At 46.3% G+C, this 23,388-nt stretch overlaps 1 protein-coding gene across 2 annotated transcripts; it reads left to right on the forward strand.

Annotated features, from left to right (window-relative positions):
- The first annotated feature begins 202 nt into the window (after window positions 1-202).
- TEKT1 (tektin 1) lies at window positions 203-16,735 on the forward strand. Of its 2 annotated transcripts, XM_043477497.1 has the most exons (8): window positions 203-578; window positions 2,264-2,470; window positions 4,043-4,208; window positions 6,531-6,659; window positions 7,205-7,348; window positions 9,652-9,874; window positions 15,516-15,712; window positions 16,476-16,735. In XM_043477497.1, the coding sequence occupies exons 2-8, from the start codon at window positions 2,281-2,283 to the stop codon at window positions 16,681-16,683; spliced, it is 1,257 nt and encodes a 418-aa protein (XP_043333432.1). In that variant the 5' UTR covers window positions 203-578; window positions 2,264-2,280; the 3' UTR covers window positions 16,684-16,735. The 2 variants fall into 2 exon arrangements, with proteins under 2 accessions (XP_043333432.1, XP_043333438.1); XM_043477503.1 differs by lacking the exon at window positions 7,205-7,348.
- Window positions 16,736-23,388: the final 6,653 nt, after the last annotated feature.

A 23,388-nucleotide genomic window follows, 5' to 3' on the forward strand; every position in this document is an offset into this window, starting at 1 on the left:
TGGAGGCCGAGGGACCGGCCCGGGGTGCTCCTTATCCCTCCTCCTAACCCCCACTCCCGACCCGCGCGGCCGCGGCAACCCCAGGAATCTCTCCCCCCTAACTCCATGCAGCGTCGGGTTTGCGGTTTAAGTGGCCCCAGGCCGGCCTGCGGCTGCGAGGGCCTGGAGGCATCGTCCAGCCCAATTTCGCGGTACATCTGGGGAGTCCGAGACCCAGTGAGCGCTGTGCGGCCCGAGGCGGCCCAGCCCGCAGCAGGACCAGTCGCAGGCCTCCTGAATCCCAGCTTGGTGTCCCGCATCTTCGCGGTAGATTGACATACGTTTCCAACCTCAACCCTCCCAGGCCACTTCGCCTAGTCCCTTGCGCAAGCGAAAAGACAACACTTGCGCCTGCGCAAAGCCTTCCGGAGAAAACGCAGCTTCGCAGCAGACCCCACCCCCCTTTGCCCTGGTAACGCGTTGCCGGTTGCCATAGAGCCTGCGCTGTTTACGTCCCATTTCTGCAGAGGCCCAGAGCTCCCGCTGGAGTAAGGAGGCTCCCATCCCCAAGTGGTGAAGTAGTTCTTTGAGGCGCTGAGGTAAGTAAGCCTCGGCCCCACCCCACCAACTCTTAACTGCAGTCCACAGACCTATCCAATGCCTTGTGCCCATTGGAATCAGCCAAAATTTAGGTTTAATTTCGATCTCATTTAGCCTTAATTTCTATTTCTCTGGGGGCTACTCAGACTTATCCAGAAATCTGGGGTTAAATGTTGAGCCCCACACTCAGACAAAATTGGCAGAGGCCATTGGATGGACTGGATTAGGGGACCCCATGTTGTCAGAGGGGGCCGAGGCCTGAGACTCAGCCTGGTCAAGATCTGACTTCAGTTCCAACCTTCAGAGATTCAGAAGCCTTTAAGCGCAGGCATTCATATGTTTTGGGTGAGGATGGGGCTTCCCAGGTGGCACTAATGGTGAAGAACCCACCTGCCAATGGAGAAGACATAAGATGGAGGGTTCAATCCCTGGGTTGGGAAGATCCCCTAGAGGACAGCATGCAACCCATTCCAGTATTCTTGCCTGGAGAATCCCATGGATAGAGGAGCCTGGTGGGCTACAGTCCATAGAGTTGCAATTTAGCACACATGCACGTGGGTGGGGGCAAATTTCCACCCTGAGGAAGACAGGTCTCACACTCAGAGCTGTATGCAGATGTATGTGTGCATGTGTTAGTCACTCAGGCGTGTCTGACTCTTTGCGACCCCATGGACTGTAGCCTGCCAGGCTCCTCTATCCATGGGATTCTCCAGGCAAGAATACTGGAGTGGGTTGCCATTCCCTTCTCCAGGGGATCTTCCCAACCCAGGAATCGAACCAAGGGCTCCTGCATTGCAGGTGGATTCTTTATCATCTGAGCCATCAGGGAAGCCCTGATGTGTGTAGAGGAGGAGGAGACATGTTCGTCTTTCTGTTGCTGCTGGCCTCTGCCTGCTACCTCTTCATGGGTTCCTCTTCTTGTTCTCTCCTGTTTTTTGTCCTGGGAAACTTTTGGTTCTGTTATCTGCTGAATAGGCTTAGTACCCAGTTGTCAGTTTACAGATGTTACATTTGCTTTTTTTGTTTTTAGAAAACACACCTGGATTCATCTGTTAGGCAATATCTACTAAAACAACACTGCCCTATGACCTAGCAATTCAAATGAATTCTAAAAATGCATGCATGTGTTCACCAAAAGACATATTCTCTCTAAATGTGAATATTCACAGCATTCTCATAATAACCCCAAACTGAAAACTCAAATATCCATAAACAGTAAAAAAAGAGAGAGAGACATTGTGATATAAAGGTATACTACACAGCAATGAGAATGAACAAACTACAACTATATGAACAGTCCCGATAAATCTTACAAACATAATGCTGTTTGTTAAGAAGTCAGATAAAAGAGTGTATAGGAAAAAAGAGTACTTAGGGATTCTATATTAAGTTCAAAAATATCAAAATTAATGTATAGTGTTAAAAATTGGAATAGTGGAAAAAATGGAATAGTGGTTACTGTGTGGGGCTGGGGCGAAGAATAGTGGCCAGAACAAGGCATGAGGTGCTGGTAATGTTTATTTCTTGATTTGGGTGCTGGATATACTGAGTTTTTCATTTTGTGTGCAGATTATGGTGTGTGCACTCTTTAGTACGAATGTCACACTTTAATAAGAACTGACTTTAAAAACAAGACCACTTGCTTTCAGTGAATCTAAAAACAAAAAAATCTGCTTTTGAGCAGGACGTTGGAAACTTCAAATGGCCAAACTACTACAACAGCCACCCAAGTTCTTGCGCGCAGAGTGGCAAATTGCCAACAAAAACCAGTACCACAGAGCCGAAGCCCAAAGGTCCCGGTCTGAACGCCTGGTAGCAGAAAGCCAGAGACTTGTGGATGAAATTGAAAAGACCACAAGAAAATCTCAAAGCGACGTGAATAAGAAACTAGGTAAGATAACAACACACTTGCTCTGTTTGTAAACATGTTTGAATGATACTGTATTGTCAGGCATTTCTTATTCAGGAGTGGCAGTGTATTATCTTAAAATACTAGAGAGAAACATGTATTCTCCAGGTTCTGTCTTTTAAGTTCATTGCCCTAAGAGACATGCTTTTGATGCTTTTGAACTGTGGTGTTGGAGAAGAAAGAGAGAGTCTCTTGGACTGTGCCTTGGACTGTGCAACTTCTTGAGAGTCCCTTGGACTGCAAGGAAATCAAACCAGTCAATCCCTAAAGAAATCAACCATGAGTATTCACTGGAAGGACCGATGCTGAAGCTGAAGCTCTAGTATTTTGGCCAGCTGATGAGAAGAGCTGACTCATTAGAAAAGACCCTGATGCTGGGAAAGATTGAAGGCAGGAGGAAAAGGGTATGACAGAGGACGAGATGGTTGGATGGCATCACTGACTCAATGGACATGAGTTTGAGCAAGCTCCAGGAGATGGGAAGGACAGGGGAGCCTGGCGTGCTGCAGTCCATGGGATCGCAAAGAGTCAGACCCTACTGACTGACTGAACAACAACAAGAGACATGGTAACCCAGTCTGATTTGCAGTCATCCATCTGTCATTCTTTTATTGATATATATATCTGTTGAGCATCTAAGAGCATCCATGGACTAAGCACTGTGGATATCACAGGGATATCAGAGCCCCTGTTTTTAAGGGGCTCTCACATTGAGGAGGAGAAAGAAACAAAAATTGTTAGTCAGAATATAACTAGATAGGTGCTGCGGGAAGGGGCACAGAAGTGGAGGTGGAGTAGACACTGGAGAGTTGGAAAAGACATCCTAGAATATTTGTGCTGAGTCTTTTTTTTAACATTGATTAATTTTTATTTTTGGCTGTGCTGGGTCTTCATTGCTGTGCTCCAGCTTTCTCTAGTTGCGGTGAGTGGGGGCAACTCTTTGTTGTGATGTGCAGACTTCTCATTGTGATGGCTTCTCTTGTGGAGCCTGGGTTCTGGAGTGCAGGCTCAGTAGTTGTGGCGCATGGCTTAGTTGCTCCAAAGCATATGGAATCTTCCCAGACCAGGGATTGAACTCGTGTCCCCTGCATTGGCAGGCAGATTCTTTACCGCTGGACCAGCAGGGAAGTCCTAAGCTAAATCTTAAAGAAAGAGTAATGCTCTCTTGACAATCCCATTCCTACGAACACAATTTCAAAGTGGCACCCAGGGACTTTTCAAACAATATACTTCTGTGTCTTTGACAAAATTAAAAATTATTTCAAACAGGGCGCCTTGAGAAATTGGAGTCAATGAGTGTAGAATGATCTTTGGATTACTTTGATGTTGAATATAAGAAGAAATATGTTCTTTTCCCTTCCTTCCTCCTTCCCTCCCTTTCTTCCTTCCTTCCATTCTAATAAACACAAAGATGTATAGATACCCCAAGTAGCACCATTCTGAGAAGGAAAGAAAGTATCTCAGGAGTTTCACAATAGTCTTCAAGTTTCTGATCTAAGAGTTGACTGCACTGGGAATAGATTCATCCTGTAGTGACTTCTCTATGTGCTTCAGAACAGAGACTTGAGGAAGTCAGGTTCTGGAAGAAGGAGTTAGATGACAAACTTGAGCAGCTGGTGTATGCGACTGAAGACCTACTCCTCTATCAGACCAGACTGGAGAAAGCCCTCGAGAGCTTTAAGGAGCCCTTGCGCATCACAGAGAAATGCTTGGAATACAGGTAGGAGGGATGGTTCCTCTAATGAATCTTTTGGGAAATGAGATGCTGAGTAGTAAAAACCGACTGTGCTTGGTGGTGGGTTAGAATGAAACAAATAAGCATGTGTTTGTTCTTTTAGAGCCTGAAATTATCTCAGCATACTCATGGTGCTGGGCAGCAGAAGGAGCCCTGGACTTGGTTCATGTCTAAACTCTGCTCTTAACTAACTTCAATATAAGTTAGGACTAGGTTTGGCTGTGGATAATCAGAAAGGGGCAAAATAACATTGAACTATTTCCTCTCACATTTAAGGAATCTGGAGCTAGTTCAGGGTTGGCATAGTATGCCACAGTGTCAGGCTTCCAGGCCTTTTTAATCTTGTTGCTCCACTATCTTGCTGCTCTCTGTGTTTGGTTTCACTCCCAAGGTTACCTCATGATTCAAATTGGCAACTAGAGTGCCAGCCATTATATCTACATTCCAACAAGTAGGAATAATTAGGGTTTCGCATTCACCATTTCTACTTGTGTCTCATTGACCAGAGCTTAGTCACATGGCCACACCAATAGAAACTGGGAAATGGTGGTTCTTATTTTGGGCAGACAAAGCAGATACAATTGCTAGAGGACAAGCCTGCCTGCTCCCATACACAGAGCACATGGAAGCACTTCATAATCCAGAGAACACTGTGCTAATGTACCTTTTTACTATAATTTCCCTCATGTAAGTACTATGAGCAGGATGCTCCTCTCTGCTTTGGGGTGATTCTGGTTCACAAACCTGATCCCCATAAATCTTCTGGAGCACCCTAACAAGTCTTGTTGTTGCCAGCATAGCCCCCTCCAATCGAGTGCATCGTCTACACTGGCTATTATGTGAACTTTCCCCAATGCAGATCTTTCCAGGTCACTCCCCGGCTTTAAAATCCCTTCATTACCACCCTATGCCCTAACACCGTCAAGTTCAAGTTCAAACTTCTTAGCTTCAAAAACAAGGCTCATCATGGTTGGGCCCCCAGTGAGCTCTCCATCCAGTTCTGCATCTCATCCGCAACAGTGGGATGCACTTGGGGTGTTGAGCTGCTTGCACTGTGGCACTGTCCACTCTGTTCCTCCTCCTCAGAAAGTCCTGTTGCCTCAGTGAGCTTCACCAGGACCCTCTGCAGCAACCAGGCAGCAACTTGGCCAGATTTAGAGAGCTAGTAAAGCAAAGGAAAGTAGCAGGTGATCAAAGAAGCCAACATCCAGTTGGCTCAAGTCCACACCTAAGGGTGATTAGGATGTAGATGTTGCTAAGGGGATGTTGCTAAGGGACCCGGTGCCAGGTCCCATGCTGCCTGCTTTCACATCTCTTTTTGGCTCCTTGCCACAACCCTAGGAAGTACTGATAGTTATACCCGTTTCACAGAAGAAGAAACCAAGGAACAGATAAATTATACAATGTGCCTGAGCCCACACAGCTGGTGAGTGATGGAGCCTTCCTCGTAAGCACTATCAGGCAGGTGGAAAAGAACAAACTATCAGATAGTGACTGATCAATTTTGGGAGGAAGTGGTTAAAAGCATGTGTAATGCCCAATTCTGTGACACAGGATCTGTAACCTCTCTGAAACTCAGTTTCCTCACCTGTAATTGAAAGGTTATATGAGAATGAATTTTCACATGAAAAGCTCAGTACAGTGCGTGTCTCGTGGTAAGTGCTCAGTGGTGGAGTATTATTGATTTTGACATTATTATTATTACTATTATTATAAAGCATCTTTTTCAATTCAACCCTTGTTAAAAAACAAGACTGGGCTCAAGGAAGAAAACATATGTCTTTAAAATTCTAAGTCAAAAGACAGTCTTTCCAATAAATAAGTAAGCAGGAAAAGCCTTCTGAATTGATGGCAAAATTGAGGCAAAAATGTCCAGCGGGCATTTTTCAGACCAAGTGACCAATCACTGATTCATTTTTCTTCTTTGTGTTTTGGATATTTTGAAGTCAAATAGACACCAACTAATGTATATCCCAGTGGCTCAGATGGTAAAGAATCTGCCTGCAATGCAGGAAACCAGGTTCAATCCCTGAGTTGGGTAGGTTCCCCTGGAGAAGGGAATGGCTATCCGTTCCAGTATGCTTACCTGGGAAATCCCATGAACAGAGGAGTCTGGTGGGCTACAGTCTATGGGGTCACAAACAGTTAGACAAGTCCAAGTGACTAACACTTTCACTTTCAATGTACATCCCCCGTCACATCATCCAGATGGATTGGGTGCAGCTGTCTTGATAGTTTTAAAAGTCAGCAAGTTTTGAGTTGTCTCCCTCCACGCATGGGATGACCATCCATTTTTCTCCTGGCCAGGGAGAAGCGGGTTGGCATTGACCTGGTCCATGATGAGGTGGAACAGGAGCTGATCAAGGAACATGAGATCATCCGGGGAGTAATAACCCTCCTGACCCGCACCCTGGAGGAGACATCCGAGCAAATCAGGTACTGCCCCTGCATCTCCACTCGGCGTATCTAGGAAAAGCTGTGCCCAGCAAGACCATGCTCCCTGGAACAGGAAGAATGGAGTTTAATATCCTACAAGCACTCTCCATGCCCCCAAGGTGGCCAGGGAACACTCAGAATGAGACCTGGACCACCTTTCATGCCTGACAGTCGCTCTCTGGTAATGGGCTGGGATGCTGCAGAATTTCATCCCAATTAGAAACTGGAGGACCCTGGAGCCATTTCCTGCCCAGGCTCACCTCTCACAAACAGGATGCCACAGTGACATCAGAAAAGGTCACAGTTGAAAGGAGGATTTCAAAGTCCTGGATATGTTAATTGGTCACCAGGCATTAATGGTGCGCGCACGTGTGTGTGTGTGTGTGTGTGTGTGTGTGTGTGTGTGTTGAGTGGATGAGAGGGTGGGAGGAAGTGCCGCCATGTTGCACTAGACTAGCTTCAATTTCCAGGGTCTCCCAAGAACCTGACATAGGTGCCACTTGGGCATTCCAGAGGAAGAAACCCAATTTACCTTCTCCCTTCAGGCTGAACCGCTCTGCCAAGTACAATCTTGAAAAGGATTTGAGGGACAAGTTTACAGCCATAACCATTGATGATATCTGCTTCTCACTCAACAACAACTCACCAAACATCAAGTATTCTGAGAACGTCGTGAGGGTTGAACCAAAGTGAGTGAGTCCCTGCTGGCCTGGCCACACTGTCCTTCTCCCCACTGTGTGATGTCCCAGTGCTTCTTGGAGGGGCCAGCAGGACCTAGGATATCATCTTGATCTTAGGCTGGGAGCTGGGAAGAGGCAGGTTTCAGGCAAAGGCAGGCGCTGAGAGTGACTACCCTACAGGGCCCAGGGGTGCCTCAGTCCTCCAGGCTAGGCCCCACTTTAAGAAAGTCTGATGTTAAAAAATTTTTTTTGGCTGTACTTTGTGGGGTGCAGGATTTTAGTTCCCCGACCAGGGCTGGAACTTGTGCCCCCTGCAGTGGAAACATGGAGTCTTAATCACTGGACTACCAGGGAAGTCCCTGAAATAAAATCTTAAAACCTCTCAAATTTATTCATTTACCTATTTGCATTTTTAACAAGTAGAAGAATTTGAAAACGTATAAAGAGCAAGTTAATAGTTTCCCTGAGATAGCCAGTGTTTCCTGTATGTTCATACAAAACATACACTCACATACACAAATCGTTTTGTTGCAAAAATGAGATTATAGTCTTTACCTTTTCTATAACATCTGATTTACATTTTTCAAGTAATATTACATCACAGACCTAACTCATTCTAATTTTTAAAACATTCTTTTTAAAGTAAAATATACATACAGAAAACTGCACAGGAATTCCTTTTTTGAAGTAAATCATACATACAGAAAACTGCATAAGAATTTCCTGGTCCAGTGATTGGGGCAGTGCTTTCACTACCAGGACCCAGGTTCAACCTCTCTTTTGGGAACTAAGATCCCACAAGCCAAAAAAACAAACAAACAAAAAAAAAAAAAATAGAAAAGAAAGAAAATTGCACAAATAATAATCAATGGTTTAATGAATTATCATCATTTTAGTTATCTTTTGCTCTTACCAAGTTACCCCCAAACTTAGCAGCTGTAAAACAACAAATGTGTTATCTCCCAGCTTCTGTGGGTCAGGAGCCCAGGCATCACTCAGCTGGGCGCCTCTGGCTTACCTCTCTTCAGGTTGTAGTCAACCTGTCAACTGGGACTGCGGTCTCATCTGAAGGCTCGACATGGCAGCTGATCTAAGAGGAAGCGAAAGAGAGAAGGCATCCAAGAGAGAAGCCATAGTCTCCCTTCTTTCAACCTCATCTCAGACATGACCTCTCATCACGTCTATTCGTGAGAAATGAGTCAATGAGTTCATCACACAACTCAAGGGGAAGTCTCTGTGCAAAGGTGTGAACACCAGGAGACATAGGAGGTCATCAGGGACCATCCCAGGTGGCAAACAGTCTCCACGTAACCACCAACCAGGCCAAGAAATAAAACGTTACCACCAACATCAAAACCTCCACCCTGCCCCCTCTTGAGCAATGCCCCCTCTTCCCTCCCCCAAAAAGAACCACATTCCCAGCTTCTGATAGGTTTGTTCTGCCTGCTTCTGCATTTATTAAATAGCATCATATACTTATATTTTGAATGTTGTATGTTTTGTCATATATGTAGTATATATATAGTATATGACAAAATATACAGCATTCCATAATGTTGAATCTGCCAATCAATATTATTTTGAGACTCCTCAGTGCTATATAAAGCAGTTCCTTGTCAAACTAGCAATTCTTTTATTTATAGCATTTCGGTATACACTCATGATTATCCTATTTTTTTCAGTGTATTATAATCTGTGGGCTTCCCAGGTAGCTCAGTGGTAAAGCATCTGCCTACTAATGCAGGATAATGGGTTCGATCCCTGGTCTGGGAAGGTCCCCTGGAGAAAGAAATGGCAAGCCACTCCGGTATTCCTGCCTGGGAAAAACCACATGGACTGAGGAGCCTGGCAGGCTACAGTCCACGGGGTCACAAAGAGTTAGACACAATTTAGCAACTGAACACATACTCGCATTATAATTTGTGACTACTGTAATTTATTTTGATACTTACATTGTCCCTACCTGTGTGATGTTGACCAGGTTACTCCATCTTTATGAGCCTCTGTTTTCCACATCTTTCAAATGGGGGCATGAAAGCCACCTCACTAGGCCAGCATGAGGATTAAATGAGAGAGTATCTGTAAAGTGCCAGCCCAGTGCCTGGCAGAGAGTAAGTAGATTTCCCTAGAGTGGCAGTTATTGCCACTGACAGACCAGTATTCACTCTGTCTAGAGATGGGAAATGTTCCAGGTGCTTCCAGTGGTGGAGAGAGGCCTAACTTCCCACTGGTTTCCAGTCCCTTGTCCTCCTCCTCACACCCCCACGCCAAGTCCAGATATGCTATGAATGAGTATGTGGGTCCCATTTCAGCTCCGTGAGTCTGGAAGACTGGCTAGACTTCTCCAACACCAACGTGGAAAAGGCTGACAAGCAGAGGAACAACTCCCTGACGCTGAAGGCCCTGGTGGACCGAATCCTGTCCCAGACCGCCAATGACCTGCGCAGGCAGTGTGATGTGGTGGACACCGCCTTCAAGAATGGGCTGAAGGAGACCAAGGATGCCAGGGACAAACTGGCTCTTCATCTGGACAAGGTGAGCTTCCTGGAGGGACTATGGACGAACTCATTCAGAAGGTTTCACTCTAGAAACCTAGAATGGCCTTTAGGGCTTGTGATCCTGCGTTCAGTTCAGTTCAGTTCAGTCACTCAGTCGTGTCCGACTCTTTGCGACCCCATGAACTGCAGCACACCAGGCCTCCCTGTCCATCACCAACTCCAGGAGTCCACTCAAACCCATGTCCATCGAGTCAATAATGCCATCCAACCATCTCCTCATTTGTCGTCCTCTTTTCCTCCTGCCCTCAATCTTTCCCAGCATCAGGGTCTTTTCAAATGAGTCAGCTCTTTGCATCAGGTGGCCAAAGTATTGGAGTTTCAGCTTCAATATCAGTCTTTCCAATGAACACCCAGGACTGATCTCCTTTAGGATGGACTGGTTGGATCTCCTTGCAGTCCAAGGGACCCTCAAGAGTCTTCTCCAATACCACAGTTCAAAAGCATCAATTATTCTGTGCTCAACTTTCTTTACAGTCCAACTCTCACATCCATACATGACTACTGGAAAAACCATAGCCTTGACTAGACGGACCTTTGTTGACAAAGTAATATCTCTGCTTTTTAATATGCTCTCTAGGTTGGTCATAACTTTCCTTCCAAGGAGTAAGCGTCTTTTAATTTCATGGCTGTAATCACCATCTGCAGTGATTTTGGAGCCCAGAAAAATAAAGTCAGCCACTGTTTCCACTGTTTCCCCATCTATTTGCCATGAAGTGATGGGACTGGATGCCATGATCTTAGTTTTCTGAATGTTGAGCTTTAAGCCAACTTTTTCACTCTCTTTTACTTTCATCAAGAGGCTCTTTAGTTCTTCTTTGCTTTCTGCCATAAGGGTGGTGTCATCTGCATATCTGAGGTTATTGATATTTCTCCTGGCAATCTTGATTCCAGCTTGTGCTTCCTCCAGCCCAGCGTTTCTCATGATGTACTCTGCATAGAAGTTAAATAAGCAGGGTGACAATATACAGCCTTGACATACTCCTTTTCCTATTTGGAACCAGTCTGTTATTCCATGTCCAGTTCTAACTGTTGCTTCCTGACCTGCATACAAATTTCTCAAGAGGCAGGTCAGGTGGTCTGGTATTCCTGGGTGCTAAGGAGTAAATATCATTCACCTCTCTCCATCTCGGCAGCAGGCTTTGGACGTTGGAGGACTGGGGAGGCCTTGGAGCTGCTCTGGGCCTCCTTTGTCACTTATTGCTGCAAAGAACAGGCTGTCTCCCTGCTTCAGGCCTGAGTTCCTCCTTTGTGGAGCATGGAGATGCACTGTATGCTCTTAGACATTCTTTATGACTCTGAAATTGCATGCGCGTGCATGCACGTGTGTGTGTGCACACGCGTGTGTAAGTTGCTCAGTCGTGTCTGACTCTTTGCAACCCCATGGACTGTAGCCTACCAGGCTCCCCTGTCCATGGGATTCTCCAGGCAAGAATACTGGAGTGGGTTGCCATGCCCTCTTCTGGGGGTCTTCCCGACCCAAGGATCAACCCGCATCTCTAATGTCACCTGCACTGGCAGGCAGGTTCTTTACACTGCTGGGACTTCTGTGGTGGTCCAGTGGCTAAGACTCTGTGCTCCCAAAGTAGGGAATGCAGGTTCAATCCCTGGTCAAGGAAACCAGATCCCACATGCAACAACTAAGACCTGGTGCAGCAAACTAAATAAAAATAAATGTTTTTTTTTTTTTAATTGGCTGCTGCTACTAATAATAGTAACAACAACAACCATAATAGTAACAATGATAAACATAGCCAAATATAGTCAAGAGGCTTCCTGGTGTAGTAAGAACTTAGTCCAGGCCTCAAAAGATGGATCTGAGATAGGAAGGCAGAGGTTGGAAGGATCCGCTGTAATAAAAAAGGCAAGAGGCCAGTCTTTGCAGAGGCCTGTGAGAAGCCCCATCCTACCAGAGGAGATCCTTGCAGGAGCTGGGGGCTGTGGGGCTGAGGCCTTGGAAGCCACATCTAAAGTGAGCACCTGGGACTTCCCTGGTGGTCCAGTGGCTAAGACTCTGCACTCCCAATGCAGAGGGCCCGGGTTCCATCCCTGGTCAATGAACTAGATGCTGCCTCAATTAAGAGTTCATGTGCCACAACTAAAGATCCCGCATGCCGCAACTAAGATCCGGCACAGTCCAATGAAAATGAAATAAAAATGAAAAGTAATAACTAGCTTTTTAAAGAACAGTCTGGGCAGGCCGGAATGATGGACTAAAACAAATCAGGTGAGGTTCCCTGACCCCATCTGGAGATAGGGACCCAGCTCTGTGAGAGAAGTCTCCACCCGCTTATCGTCTGGTCAGAAACCTCCATGGTCACGAAGAGACTTGAAAAACTGAAGAGACGACCTTCAAATTAAAGCATAGGGTGGCCCCCATTTTTATTTCAGTGACACGATTATTTCCGTATTGAACGAAATGTATTTTAACTCCAGCTATACTTAGAATTTAGTACAAGAATGTTTAATCTAACCCAGGGCTTCAGTTACCTTAATGAGTCAGCAACATTTTTCTATAAAGGGTCAGAGGGTAAATATTTTTGTTTCTGTAGGCCAAGACGCAAGATCAAGGATATTACATAGATATTAATATAATAAGAAAACAAATTTCCACAAATTCTTTATTGGCCAAAATTAAAAGTATAAATAATTATAACTAGGTGTTGTTTTTACAGATCTTCTGGTGAGAAAAAGGGGATTGATTCTTTTGGGGGGAAGAAAACAATTTACTTTGTTGGGGTTCAAAGTTAGTATTTTCTACCAAAACTATTGCAGAGGTTCACCTGTTAATGCTGACCTCTAATGAGATTTTTGTATATTTCATCTTTGTTTTATGTTTTGTTTTTTATTTTTGGCCGTGAGTCATGTGGGATCCCAGCTCTCTGACCAGGGATCGAACCCACACACCCTGGCTTGGAAGGTGAAGTCTTAACCACTGGACCACCAGGGCAGTATATTTCATCTTTGAAAGCATCCATTCATTCGGATAGGCACTGCCAAGTAGACATAGCCACCTATGAGCATGTGATTTTAATTGAACACGCTCACTGCTTGGAAGACCTTTATAGAATCCTGTTAAATTGTTCTCCTGGTACATTATTTGCCTTTTAGTACTTCATTACATATCAGATTAATCACTCCCAGTCGAAGAGTAGTTAGAAGCTCTTAATTGCACATTTAAGTGGATTTTGAAGTATGGAAATTTCCTTTGCACTTGCTTTGACGTCCAAAAAAAAAAAAAAATTTCCAGAACTTGGAAAAATATTTCTTTGGCAAAGGTGTAGGGGAATGGAGGTCTTACTTCATGTTTTAACTTTTGGCATCACAAGGAGCAAATAAAGCAACTTGATTCTACTTGTGACACAAATCATGTCAGTCGTTGAAATGACTTTATCGCAGCCAGTGTAGGAAAGGGCTGTCTTGCCTTGCGATTTTAGCTTGACTCATTTAGAAATATTTTTAAATGTGCAGCAAAAATGAACTTCCCAAGCCACTCCATGTTTGATAACAGAGGTTGTTCTTGTTCAGAAAAATTTTAATCTTGGCCCCAAGCTAAAATAAACCACAAAACATTTCACCACTGCTAAACCATTTTACTGCTGAGTAGCATGACAAGTGAGGATAACCAACTTCTATTTCTGACAAAAATTCACAGAAATGAAGACAGTCAAGTCCATGGAAGCTAGTCCAAGTGAACGTCATGGTTCACTGTTGACGTTATTGGTTCGATAACACATGATAGATCCACATCTCTTCTGCAAAGCACTTTCTAATGAATAACCAGCCACAGTCCTTAAAACACATTTCCACGAGCTCTGTGAGTATGCTCAGCTAAGCCTTTTTGTGCTCAACATGTATCCACATCATCATCATCTCTAACACTTAATAGATTCCACTTTAGGTTGTACTGAGTTCTTGTTTTCTTAACTTTTTGAAAATATCCTCACCTATAATTATTTCATGCAGTCATTCATAGAGGCTAATTCTTTAGTTACTTCAAACTCAACGTTGACTCCTTCAATAAACAACATTGAACAGGATCAGAACACCTGCCAACTCACGAAGAGCGGAAGAAAACCATCCAAATCCATGCGCTTTGTGTGCTTTTATTTAACTATAGATGTTGTTCCTTGTGTCCGTAACTCTTCGAGCAACTATCCTTGCAGACTAACAGTCTTAAAAATAATTTATATTCCCCTGACACTCTTTCTCGGCTGCTGCAATCAAACGTGATCTAATTAGCTCACCCTCAAGTGAATGGCTTTCCTTACTTGGCTAACACATGAGCCGCTTCGAATCTTATTTTGATGGAAGCCTCATTTTCCGTTTTGTGAAGGAATTCTGCAGTGATGAGATACTGTTTCAAATTTCCAGTTTTTCTGATCACTGCTCTCCTGTGTGTTGAGAATATTGTGGTGAATGCTTAGTCTGGTTCTGTCTATGTTTAGTGTATTTCAGTACAGTTGTAGTGTCCTTGCATAAGAAACACAGTGCTTTGCTCTCTAAGAGATGGACAAAACCTACAGTTCGCTCTGCCTTACAAGTACAACCCACAAAGCCCACTTTTCTTGTCTTAACATGATGGGCATGCACTGACAATAAAAAATAAAATAAGATGCCGCAGTATGGTGATATATGTAGCATTTGGAAAGCTGTCAAGTTATTACCATGTCTTTGGGATTCACAGTCTGGGCAGAAGCACAAAACAATGAGAACATAATGTACACTGTCTGTTGCAACTTCTTAACTCTGCTGCTATAGTTCAAAAGCAGCCATATATCAGTGAATGATCATCGTTTAAATTGATGATGAGTCCGTGAGGTTCGGTTTACTATCTATTTTCATTTATGTTTAGAAATTCCCATGATGCAAAGTTAAAAAAGAAAAAAAAAAGGAAGAAATAAAATCTTAAACTAGTTAAATATTAATCTTGTAATTATCTTCAAGTATTAAATATTAATATTAATTATTTAATATTAATCTTCAAGTACCTTGAAGGCATCTTTTGTTGGCACAAAGCTACCATCAAAGAAACTAACAAAACTCAGATTAAACTGCTCACTCCTGCAGCAGGCAGAACTGGTCCTAAGTGGGTGGATTGGTAAAGAAACAGGCAGAGGCGGCTTTCATGGTACAAAAGTACAGGATGTGTAAGAGACACAAGTTCAGTCTCTGGGTTGGGAAGATCCCCTGGCAGAGGATATAGCAACCCACTTCAGTATTCTTGCCTGGAGATTCCCATGGACAGAGGAGCCTGGCGGGCTGTAGTTCATAGGGTTGCAGAGAGTCAGACACAACTGAAGCGACTTAGCGTGCACACACCAAGGCACATGGGCAGCCTCCAGCCTTTGCTGGGGGCCTTCCCCAGGAAATCCACATGTTTGAGAAGGAGATGAGGCAACAATGGCCATCCGTGTCCATTCCATCCTTGAGATTCTAAGGTTGGGTGAGTTACCTTACCCACCAGCAGTCACTGCTCTAGGGAAAAGAGATCAGACCGATTCAGGTGGCCTGCGTGGGTAGATAATCTGGGGTCCCCTCTTCCTAAGCCGCTAAGAGTGTCTGCTGTCGAGTTTTAAGGAACACAGCCGGGCCTCACCTGCTCTAACCCTTTTTGTAAGGTCATGGAAGAGATTGCCTCCCAGGAGAAAAACATTGTGGTTCTTGAAAAAGCCATCCTCGACCAAGAAGGGCCTGCCAAGGTGGCTCACACCCGCCTGGAGAGCAGGACACACCGGCCTAACGTGGAGCTGTGTCGAGATGTGGCACAGTACAGGCTGATCAAGGAGGTCGGTGAGATCACCCACAATGTCGCAAGGTAAGCAAAGAGCTCCGAGAGGAGGGCACGGCAGCCCACTCCAGTATTCTCGCCCGGAGAATCCCATGGACAGAGGAGCCTAACAGACTACAGTCCACAGGGTCGCAGAGAGTCAGACACGACTGAAGCGGCTTAACCACTCAGGCAAAGGGCTGCTGGGGCTCCATTTAAACCTGGACTGTGGGGACTTCCCTGGTGGTCCAATGGCTAAGAATCTGCCTTGCAATGCAGGGGACAAGGGTTTGATCCCTGCTCGGGGAGCTGAGATCCCACATGCTACAGGGCAGCTAAGCCCACGCAGCGCAACTGCTGAGCCTGAGCATTCTAGAGCCTACAAGCCCTCTCACTCTAGAGCCCATGCATAGCAAGGAAGACACTAAAAAAACAACCTGGACTGTGAGCAGGGCTAGGCAGTGTCATCACGGGTGAAGCCAGCTGGGCATAAGGACCTTTGCCCTTTGCATCTATCGTGTTTAGGGGTTCCTTTCTAGAGGAACCTACTCCAACCAACTGCCGCCATGCAGGGCACGGACCCAATGTTGACGTTTTTCTAAAGTCCAAATCCAGATGTTTAGGTAAATTCTAGTTTTAAATGTCGGAAGTTCACAGGTTTGTCTGCCTTGTGAATCTGGTCCAGGGCCACCGATTGGAAATTTCTGTCTTAAAGAGGAGAGAGGAAGAAGACACATCAGTTTGAGTCCAGCACCTGAAGCAGTGACATGGAGCCATACATTGTTCCCTCACATTCTCCCTCTTCTCCTAGATTGAAGGAAACACTAGCCCAAGCTCAAGTAGAGCTGAAAGGCCTGAATCGCAGGCAGCTGGCCCTGCAGGAGGAGATCCAGATCAAGGAGAACACCATCTACATCGACGAGGTGCTGTGTATGCCCATGAGAAAGTCCATCCCGCCTCGGGACGGGGATGACCACGGGGAGTGGGCAGGGGGCGCCCATCCCGAGGCTGTCTGCTGAACGGAGGATTCTCATTACACCGTTTCTCATTAAACCATGTCCTGAAACAGGAGCACAGAACTCTCCTTCCAGGTCGGCAGAATTTCCACGCAGCCCACCCCAAACTCTCGGCTGGGTTCCAGGCCTGCTCAGGGCCTGAGATCTGCTTCTGCTGCGGGTGGCGGTGCCGTGGTTGTTCAAGGGTTAAATTCTGTGACTTAGGCTCTCCTTTTACCATCACAGGACTTCAGGCCTGGGGGAAGGGTCCGAGGCATCTTAGTTCAGATTTATTTCAGTTCAGGAGCTGGGCTGGCTCCCCTGTTCAGACCATGCCCGTCTTACTCAGGAGAAGGTGAATATTTCTCCTGACTCTCAAGATTCCTTTTCCCTGGGAAATGAGACGGTGATTGCTGAGTGAGGTCCCTGGTTGGTCCACGGGATGCATGTTCAGGTCATACGGAACTGAGAGGAGAGGGGAGTGGCGTGGCCCTGGGTGAGGAGTCCCCTTAAGACTTACTGACACCTGTGGGCATCTCTCTGGGCCTCTTCCTCCTGCCCCCGCCTTCCTCCAGGTGGTTCAGTGGTTAAGAATCTGCCTTCCAATGCAGGAGACAAGGGTTCAATCCCTGGTCAAGGAACTAAGAGTCCCACATGCTGAGGGGCAACTAAGCCGGAGCTCAGCTGAAACAGATCAGCTGACAGGCTACGACCTGGGAACCTCTAGTGGAATGCTTGCACCTAGACAAACATCTCCCCAAGCAACAGAATACAAAGAAACTATGAGGGGCTAAAACTAACTGCATGCACAAAAAGGCCACAGACCAACCGCCATTTCTGAGGTGCTGGGAACAAAAGCAGGGTACTGAACGTGATCCTTGCACAGGGGCACCACCCAGTGGCCTGGGCAGACCCCCTGAGTCACCCCTCTGACCCAGCCCACAGACCTGCCCCTGCTGTTAGCCCAGTTAAGGAACTAGCTCCTGCATGCCCCCTCAAGGAGGAGCAAGGACACTGGGGCTGGTTTTCACTCCCTGCTGCTGTAGTTCAAGTCAGAGTCCTGGCAAAGCCTTGCCTGAATATCTTGTCTGGCTCCTTATTGATTTCCATCAGTTAAAGAGTCCAAGAACCTGTGTCAGTAACAAAATAAAGAGGAAGGCTGGGATCCAAGGGGCCCTTCTGCTCTTAGGAAGTTACTGGTTGAGGAGTGGGTGAGCCAGGTGGCTGCTTTCTGGGCTCATGGTCTTACCAACTCAGGTCCTTGGGCTCTTTAGTCAATGGAAATTGATGAAGATCAGATGAGAAATTCAAGCAAGGCTCTATTGGGATTTGTGCTGTGGCACAAGGCAGCAAAAACAAGTCCCAGGTGCCCTTGCCTTCCTCAAGCAAGGGCGAGCTGGTTTCAGCTAGAGGGCGCTAGGCAGGTATTCAGATCCCAGGAAACTTAGTCTCAAGATTGTCAGTCTGGGAAGGAGGGAGAGAAGTAGAGAGCAACTTTTCCAGCGGGCCTTCCTGGCGCACAGTTACCTAACTGACCTAACAAGACCAGGGTTCTTGACCTTCCCCAACCAATCCCCGGTGGCTCAGCTGGTAAAGAACCCGCCTGCCAATGCAGGAGTAGGTGCAAAGAGACGTGGGTTTGATCCCTGGAGAAGGAAATGGCAACCCATTCCAGTTTTCTTGCCTGGGAAATCCTATCGACAGAGGAGCCTAGCAGGTCACAGTCCATGGAGTCACAAGGAGTTGGATACGACTGAGCACACATACACAGCAATCAATAGAAATTGACCCCAGAGGCCAAACAAGAAATTCAGGCAAGGCTTTATTGGGGTCTCTGCTGCAGCAGGGGGAGCGAAGACAAACAAGCTCGCTTCCAAATGTGGAGGGGACAGCAAACTTATTCTTTATGTGGGGTGAGGGTAGGGGTGTGCCCAGGGGTTGGGCTGGAGGGGTGGCTTAGGCGTTTTGCCAACCTCTTAGGAGGTGATGTGTGCAGTGGACATGTTCAGTATCCTGCTTTTGCTCCAGGCTTTTCAAAGGTGGCAGTTGGGTTTGGATTTCCCTTTTTTTTTTTTTTTTTTGGTCTCTTGTCCAGAATTTGTTCCAGCTGGCACATGCACGCAGTTATTTTTAGTCCCAAATAGTTTCTTTGTATCTTGCTGCTCCAGGAGAGGTGTGTCCAGGTGCAAGCACTGAAGCAAAGGATCCCAGGTCCCAGACTGTCCCAGCACTACCACGTGAAAAGTGTTTCTGGTTTTTATTTTCTCTGATGATGTGAATAGAGTGTAGTTTGCTGTTGGTTTTCTGACTAGTTAGTAATCATTTGTAGTATTTTATTGTTAATGCTCAAGTAACAGTAAAAGAAAAAAAATTACGTTCTTACCACAGATTCAAGTCAGTGGCTAAGGGTTTGTGTTCTGGAGCCACACAGATGTCAGCTCAAGTTCTCCAAGCATACCTGCCTCCCAGGGCCCATGGGGGATGGGGTGAGATAACTCCTGAGCAGGGGCTTCAAACAGAGCTTGTCCCGGGAGCAGCAGGCAGAGAAGGGATGGAGTCCGGGTAGTCTAGGAGCTCTGGGGCTTGGTGGCTGCTTGAATATACAGGACGGGGTGGGGACAGGGGGAAGGAGCTGAGGATGGCTCCCTGGTTTCTGGTGTGAGTATCAGGGTGAATCCTGGCGCCTTCTGCAGAGAGGGAATGTGGGAGGAGGAGGGTGGGTGTGGGAGAGAGAAGGTGATGAGCTCACACGTTGAGAATGAGGACCTTGTGGTCAACAGAAAAGTCCAGCTGCAGCCAGAAGCTGGGAGACGCCGGGAGAAAGGCGGTGGTGGTGGATGCCAAGGCATCAGAGCTCGAAGAACTCAAAGAAGCAGTCTGGGCCTGAGCCCCAGCAAACCCCAGCACTTCCCGGTTCAGTGAAGAACCAGGCCAACAAGGAGACCTCTTATAGAACATCCGAGGGGCTGAAGGAAGCCAGGAAAGCATAGCATCACGGATGCTGAAGTAGGAGAAACAGGAGGATGTTTCAAGGCGGTCAGCGGGTCAAACACTCCAGGGTCAGCTAAGAAAGGAAAAGCATCATCTAGATTTGGCATATTAGGCAACCACTAATGACACTTTGCCAAAGGCAATTTCAATAGGATATTGGAGAAAGAAGTCAAGAAGTGTAGATGCTGAGTTTTCAAAGATGCTTCTCTTATCTCAGAATGTACTAAGGAAAGAAAATTGGGATTTCCCTGGCGATCCAGTGGTTGGGACTGCTTGCTTCTACTGCAGGGGGCATGGGTTCAGTTCCTGATCAGGGAACTAAGATCCCATAGGCTGAATGGCACAACTTTAAAAAAAAAAAAAGGTTTTTAAACCACTGTTAACCACTGTTCTCTGCTGGTACATATTCTGCCTCAAGGACCAAGAAGCTGAGAGGTGGGACAAAAATAAGGGAGCTCTCCATGTGAGCCTACAGTCACCATCATAAGATGCCATGTTAATCTCTCTCGGCCCGTGTCCTTGAAAAATCAGTGTGTCCTGGAAGTCATAAACCCTGAAGCTATGAATTCAGACTTTGAAAAGTATCTAGTCCAACTCAGTCATTGTACATCCAGGAAAACTGAAGCCCAGAAGGGAAGGGACAGAGTGCTAGACCCAAATAATGAAATCTCATCCATACCTACTGTTGTGTTTACCTTTACACGTAAATTACATAATGAAATTATCACAGAGCACCAGATACTGGCTTGGTTTGAGCCTCGGTGGACTGTGGCCTCGGCATGTTCTGAAAATCCCAGAAGACAATTTCTTTATGAACTATTTATTTCTCACTGCATTCCTTAAATCATGATTGGCACTTAAGTGGACCATCTCAATTAGGTACGAAGACTCATTAATGGAGGGAGTTAGCGTCTCTCAAATTTATTGAGACAATTAAAATTAAGGAAAGGATGGCATTACATTAACAGAGAGGTTAACCCATCAGTTACAAGCCAAATCAAGGAGCACTTGTTTCTCAAGCAGGCACGTACTCTGTTCTCTCTCGGTCTCCCGATACCATAGTAAAATCCTCTGTATTTGAGGCCTTGAGGTCTATTGTTTTGTGAGCAGCATAGGGTGAAACGTGCTGGGTCTCTGAGAGCTAAGTCTTTGGCAGAAGTAAATCACTCTGTCTGAAAATTTCCTTATGTTTCTCAGAACCTTCTGGAGAAACCTCAAAGGTTTAGCTACTGGGTGGTGGTGGTGTGTGTTCATCACTGTCGTGTGTGACTCTTTGCGACCCCATAAACACCAGGCTTTCCTGTCCTTCGCTATCTCCAACAGCTTGCTCAAACTCATGTCCATTGAGTCAATGATGCCATCCAACCATCTCATCCTTTGTCGCCCCCTTCTCCTCCTGCCCTCAAACTTCCCCAGCGTCAGGGTCTTTTCCAGTGAGTCAGCTCTTTTCATCAGGTGGCCAAAGTATTGGAGCTTCAGCATCAGCCCTTCCAAGGAATATTCTGGGTTAATTTCCTTTAGAATTGACTGGTTTGATCTCCTTGCTGTCCAAGGGACTCTCAAGAGTCTCCTCTAGCACCACAATTTGAAAGCATCAATTCTTTGGCACTCAGCCTTCTTTATGATCCAACTCTAACAATCCATACATGGCTGCTGGAAAAACCATGGCTTTGACTATACGGTTCAGCTGGAACCACCATGTTTACACCACCCAGCCCTGCTCCTCTCCAGTCCCTGGCCCACTTGGGTGGGTCAGGAGTGAGCCCCGCTCTCCTGAGGAATTTGCACTTGGCCCTGGGAGATTTCAGTTCCATTCGACTGCTCTCTTGAATAGAGGAGATGTAGGCTTTGGAGGGTGAGTGACAGCTGCTGTCTCTCACATGGATGGGAAACAGCCAGTTTGCAACAAGAGGGAAAACAGAAGCTGCTGCACCAAGAGAAGAGAGAGCTCCCCGAAGCCCTCCCACACTTGGCTCCAGGCAGTTTCAGCTGGTACAGGGTTTTAGTTTCTCTCTGTCTCTCTCAACTGTTAACCCCAGAAAACATGGCGCCTTGGCTATATTACCAGCAGGGTGGGTTGAGGAAAGGTCTGCTTGCTCCCCTCCTGGAGTGAGAGAGAGAGAGGTGGGAGACAGTCAGCTGATGTTATTAGGCTGTCATATAAAAGGGCTGTGGTGGTTCAGCCACTAAGTTGTGTCCGACTCTTGAGACCCCATGGACTGTAGCCTGCCAGGTTCCTCTGTCCATGGGATTCTCCAGGCAAGAATACTGGAGTGGATTGCCATTTCCTTCTCCAGGGGATCTTCCCAACCTAGGGATTGGACCCGTGTCTCCAGCATTGCAGGGAGTCTCCTGCACTGCAGGTAGATTCTTTATGCTATAGATGCCCTTGTATTGTGTAATGGCCCCTATGGTGTTGATTTCACAGCAGGTTGGGATCTGTTAGCGCGAAAGTCACCACTCCCACCCAGCCCGGAGCCAAACTCAAATTTATACACACCCAGTTACTTTAGATATAACCCTAATCATATTTACAGCCCCTCAGCACCTGCCTGATTTACACACCCTGTAAAACTGCACCCAACATCTACCGGCCAGAGCTGTGAAAGGCCCCAAGCCACTGCTCCTCTCTGGAATTCTCTGATCCAGGGACTCGTCTAGACACATAAACCCCTCTCAGAGTCCCTTCTCCCTGGGGAGGCCCCTTGCCCTCCTCCTCTCCGGGGGGGGCCCCAGGAGGGCTCCCACGGTGGGGACCCTGCCCTGACTTTGGTCCTGTCCTGGAGTCGCTCACACAGCCCGTTGTATGCTACTGCCGTCTTGTGATCCTGGGCTTTTTTCCTCGATCAACACAAATCCACACATCATGGGCTGGGGAAGAACAGTTCTCCAGCAGAAAAAATCTGGATGCTATTAGCAAGAAGTAGTAGAGAGAGGAGGCAACCTAAAACGTGACAGACCCACTACCAGAAGTAACATCAAAGATAAATGGGGCTCTCAGCAGCAGGAGAAGACTGGCACCCACAGGCAACTGGAACACTTTTTACAGAGATGAAAGCAGTTTAATCTAGTTAATTACAGAACTAGATGCTGCCAGGAAGGGACAACAGAGTTGCTTCCTGATTCAGGCTTTCTGATTAGGAATATTCAGAAAAGACACTGACCACGTAATGACTTCTGACTGGAGCTGAAGTTCCCCAATTCTATTTCTGGCTCTAAGACGCACTTTTCCGCTGTGGAAAGGGGCACACAAGTGGGCTAGGCTCACCCATTCTAATATTGCCTCCTCTGGGTGGCCCAGTGGTAAAGAATCCACCTGACGATGCAGGAGACGCAGGGCACACAGGTTTGATCCCTGGGTCAGGAAGATCACCTGGAGCAGGAAATGACAACCCACTCCAGTACTCTTGCCTGAAGAATCCCATGGACAGAGCAGCCTGGCGGCTACAGTCCATGGGATTGCAGAGTCGGATGTGACTGACCACATGCACACTATCTATTGAGGCTGTTCCTGACTTGCTCAAAAACCCTTTTTGGTGCTATCTGCAACTGGAATCACTTGGGCTGCTTTTTTTAATTTTTTAAATACCAATATTCTGATTACATCACAGTCATTTTGCAAGGAAAAGCCAATTCTTTCACCCCTACCACACTTCATTGCCTCCAAGTTTATAATTAGAGTCGAATCTCAGTATGTCCCAGGGTCCAATTATAAGGTCATGCATGCATGAGTATGCA

The sequence above is a fragment of the Cervus canadensis genome, chromosome 1 (genome assembly GCF_019320065.1).
Source record: "Cervus canadensis isolate Bull #8, Minnesota chromosome 1, ASM1932006v1, whole genome shotgun sequence".
NCBI classification, from domain to species: Eukaryota; Metazoa; Chordata; class Mammalia; order Artiodactyla; family Cervidae; genus Cervus; species Cervus canadensis.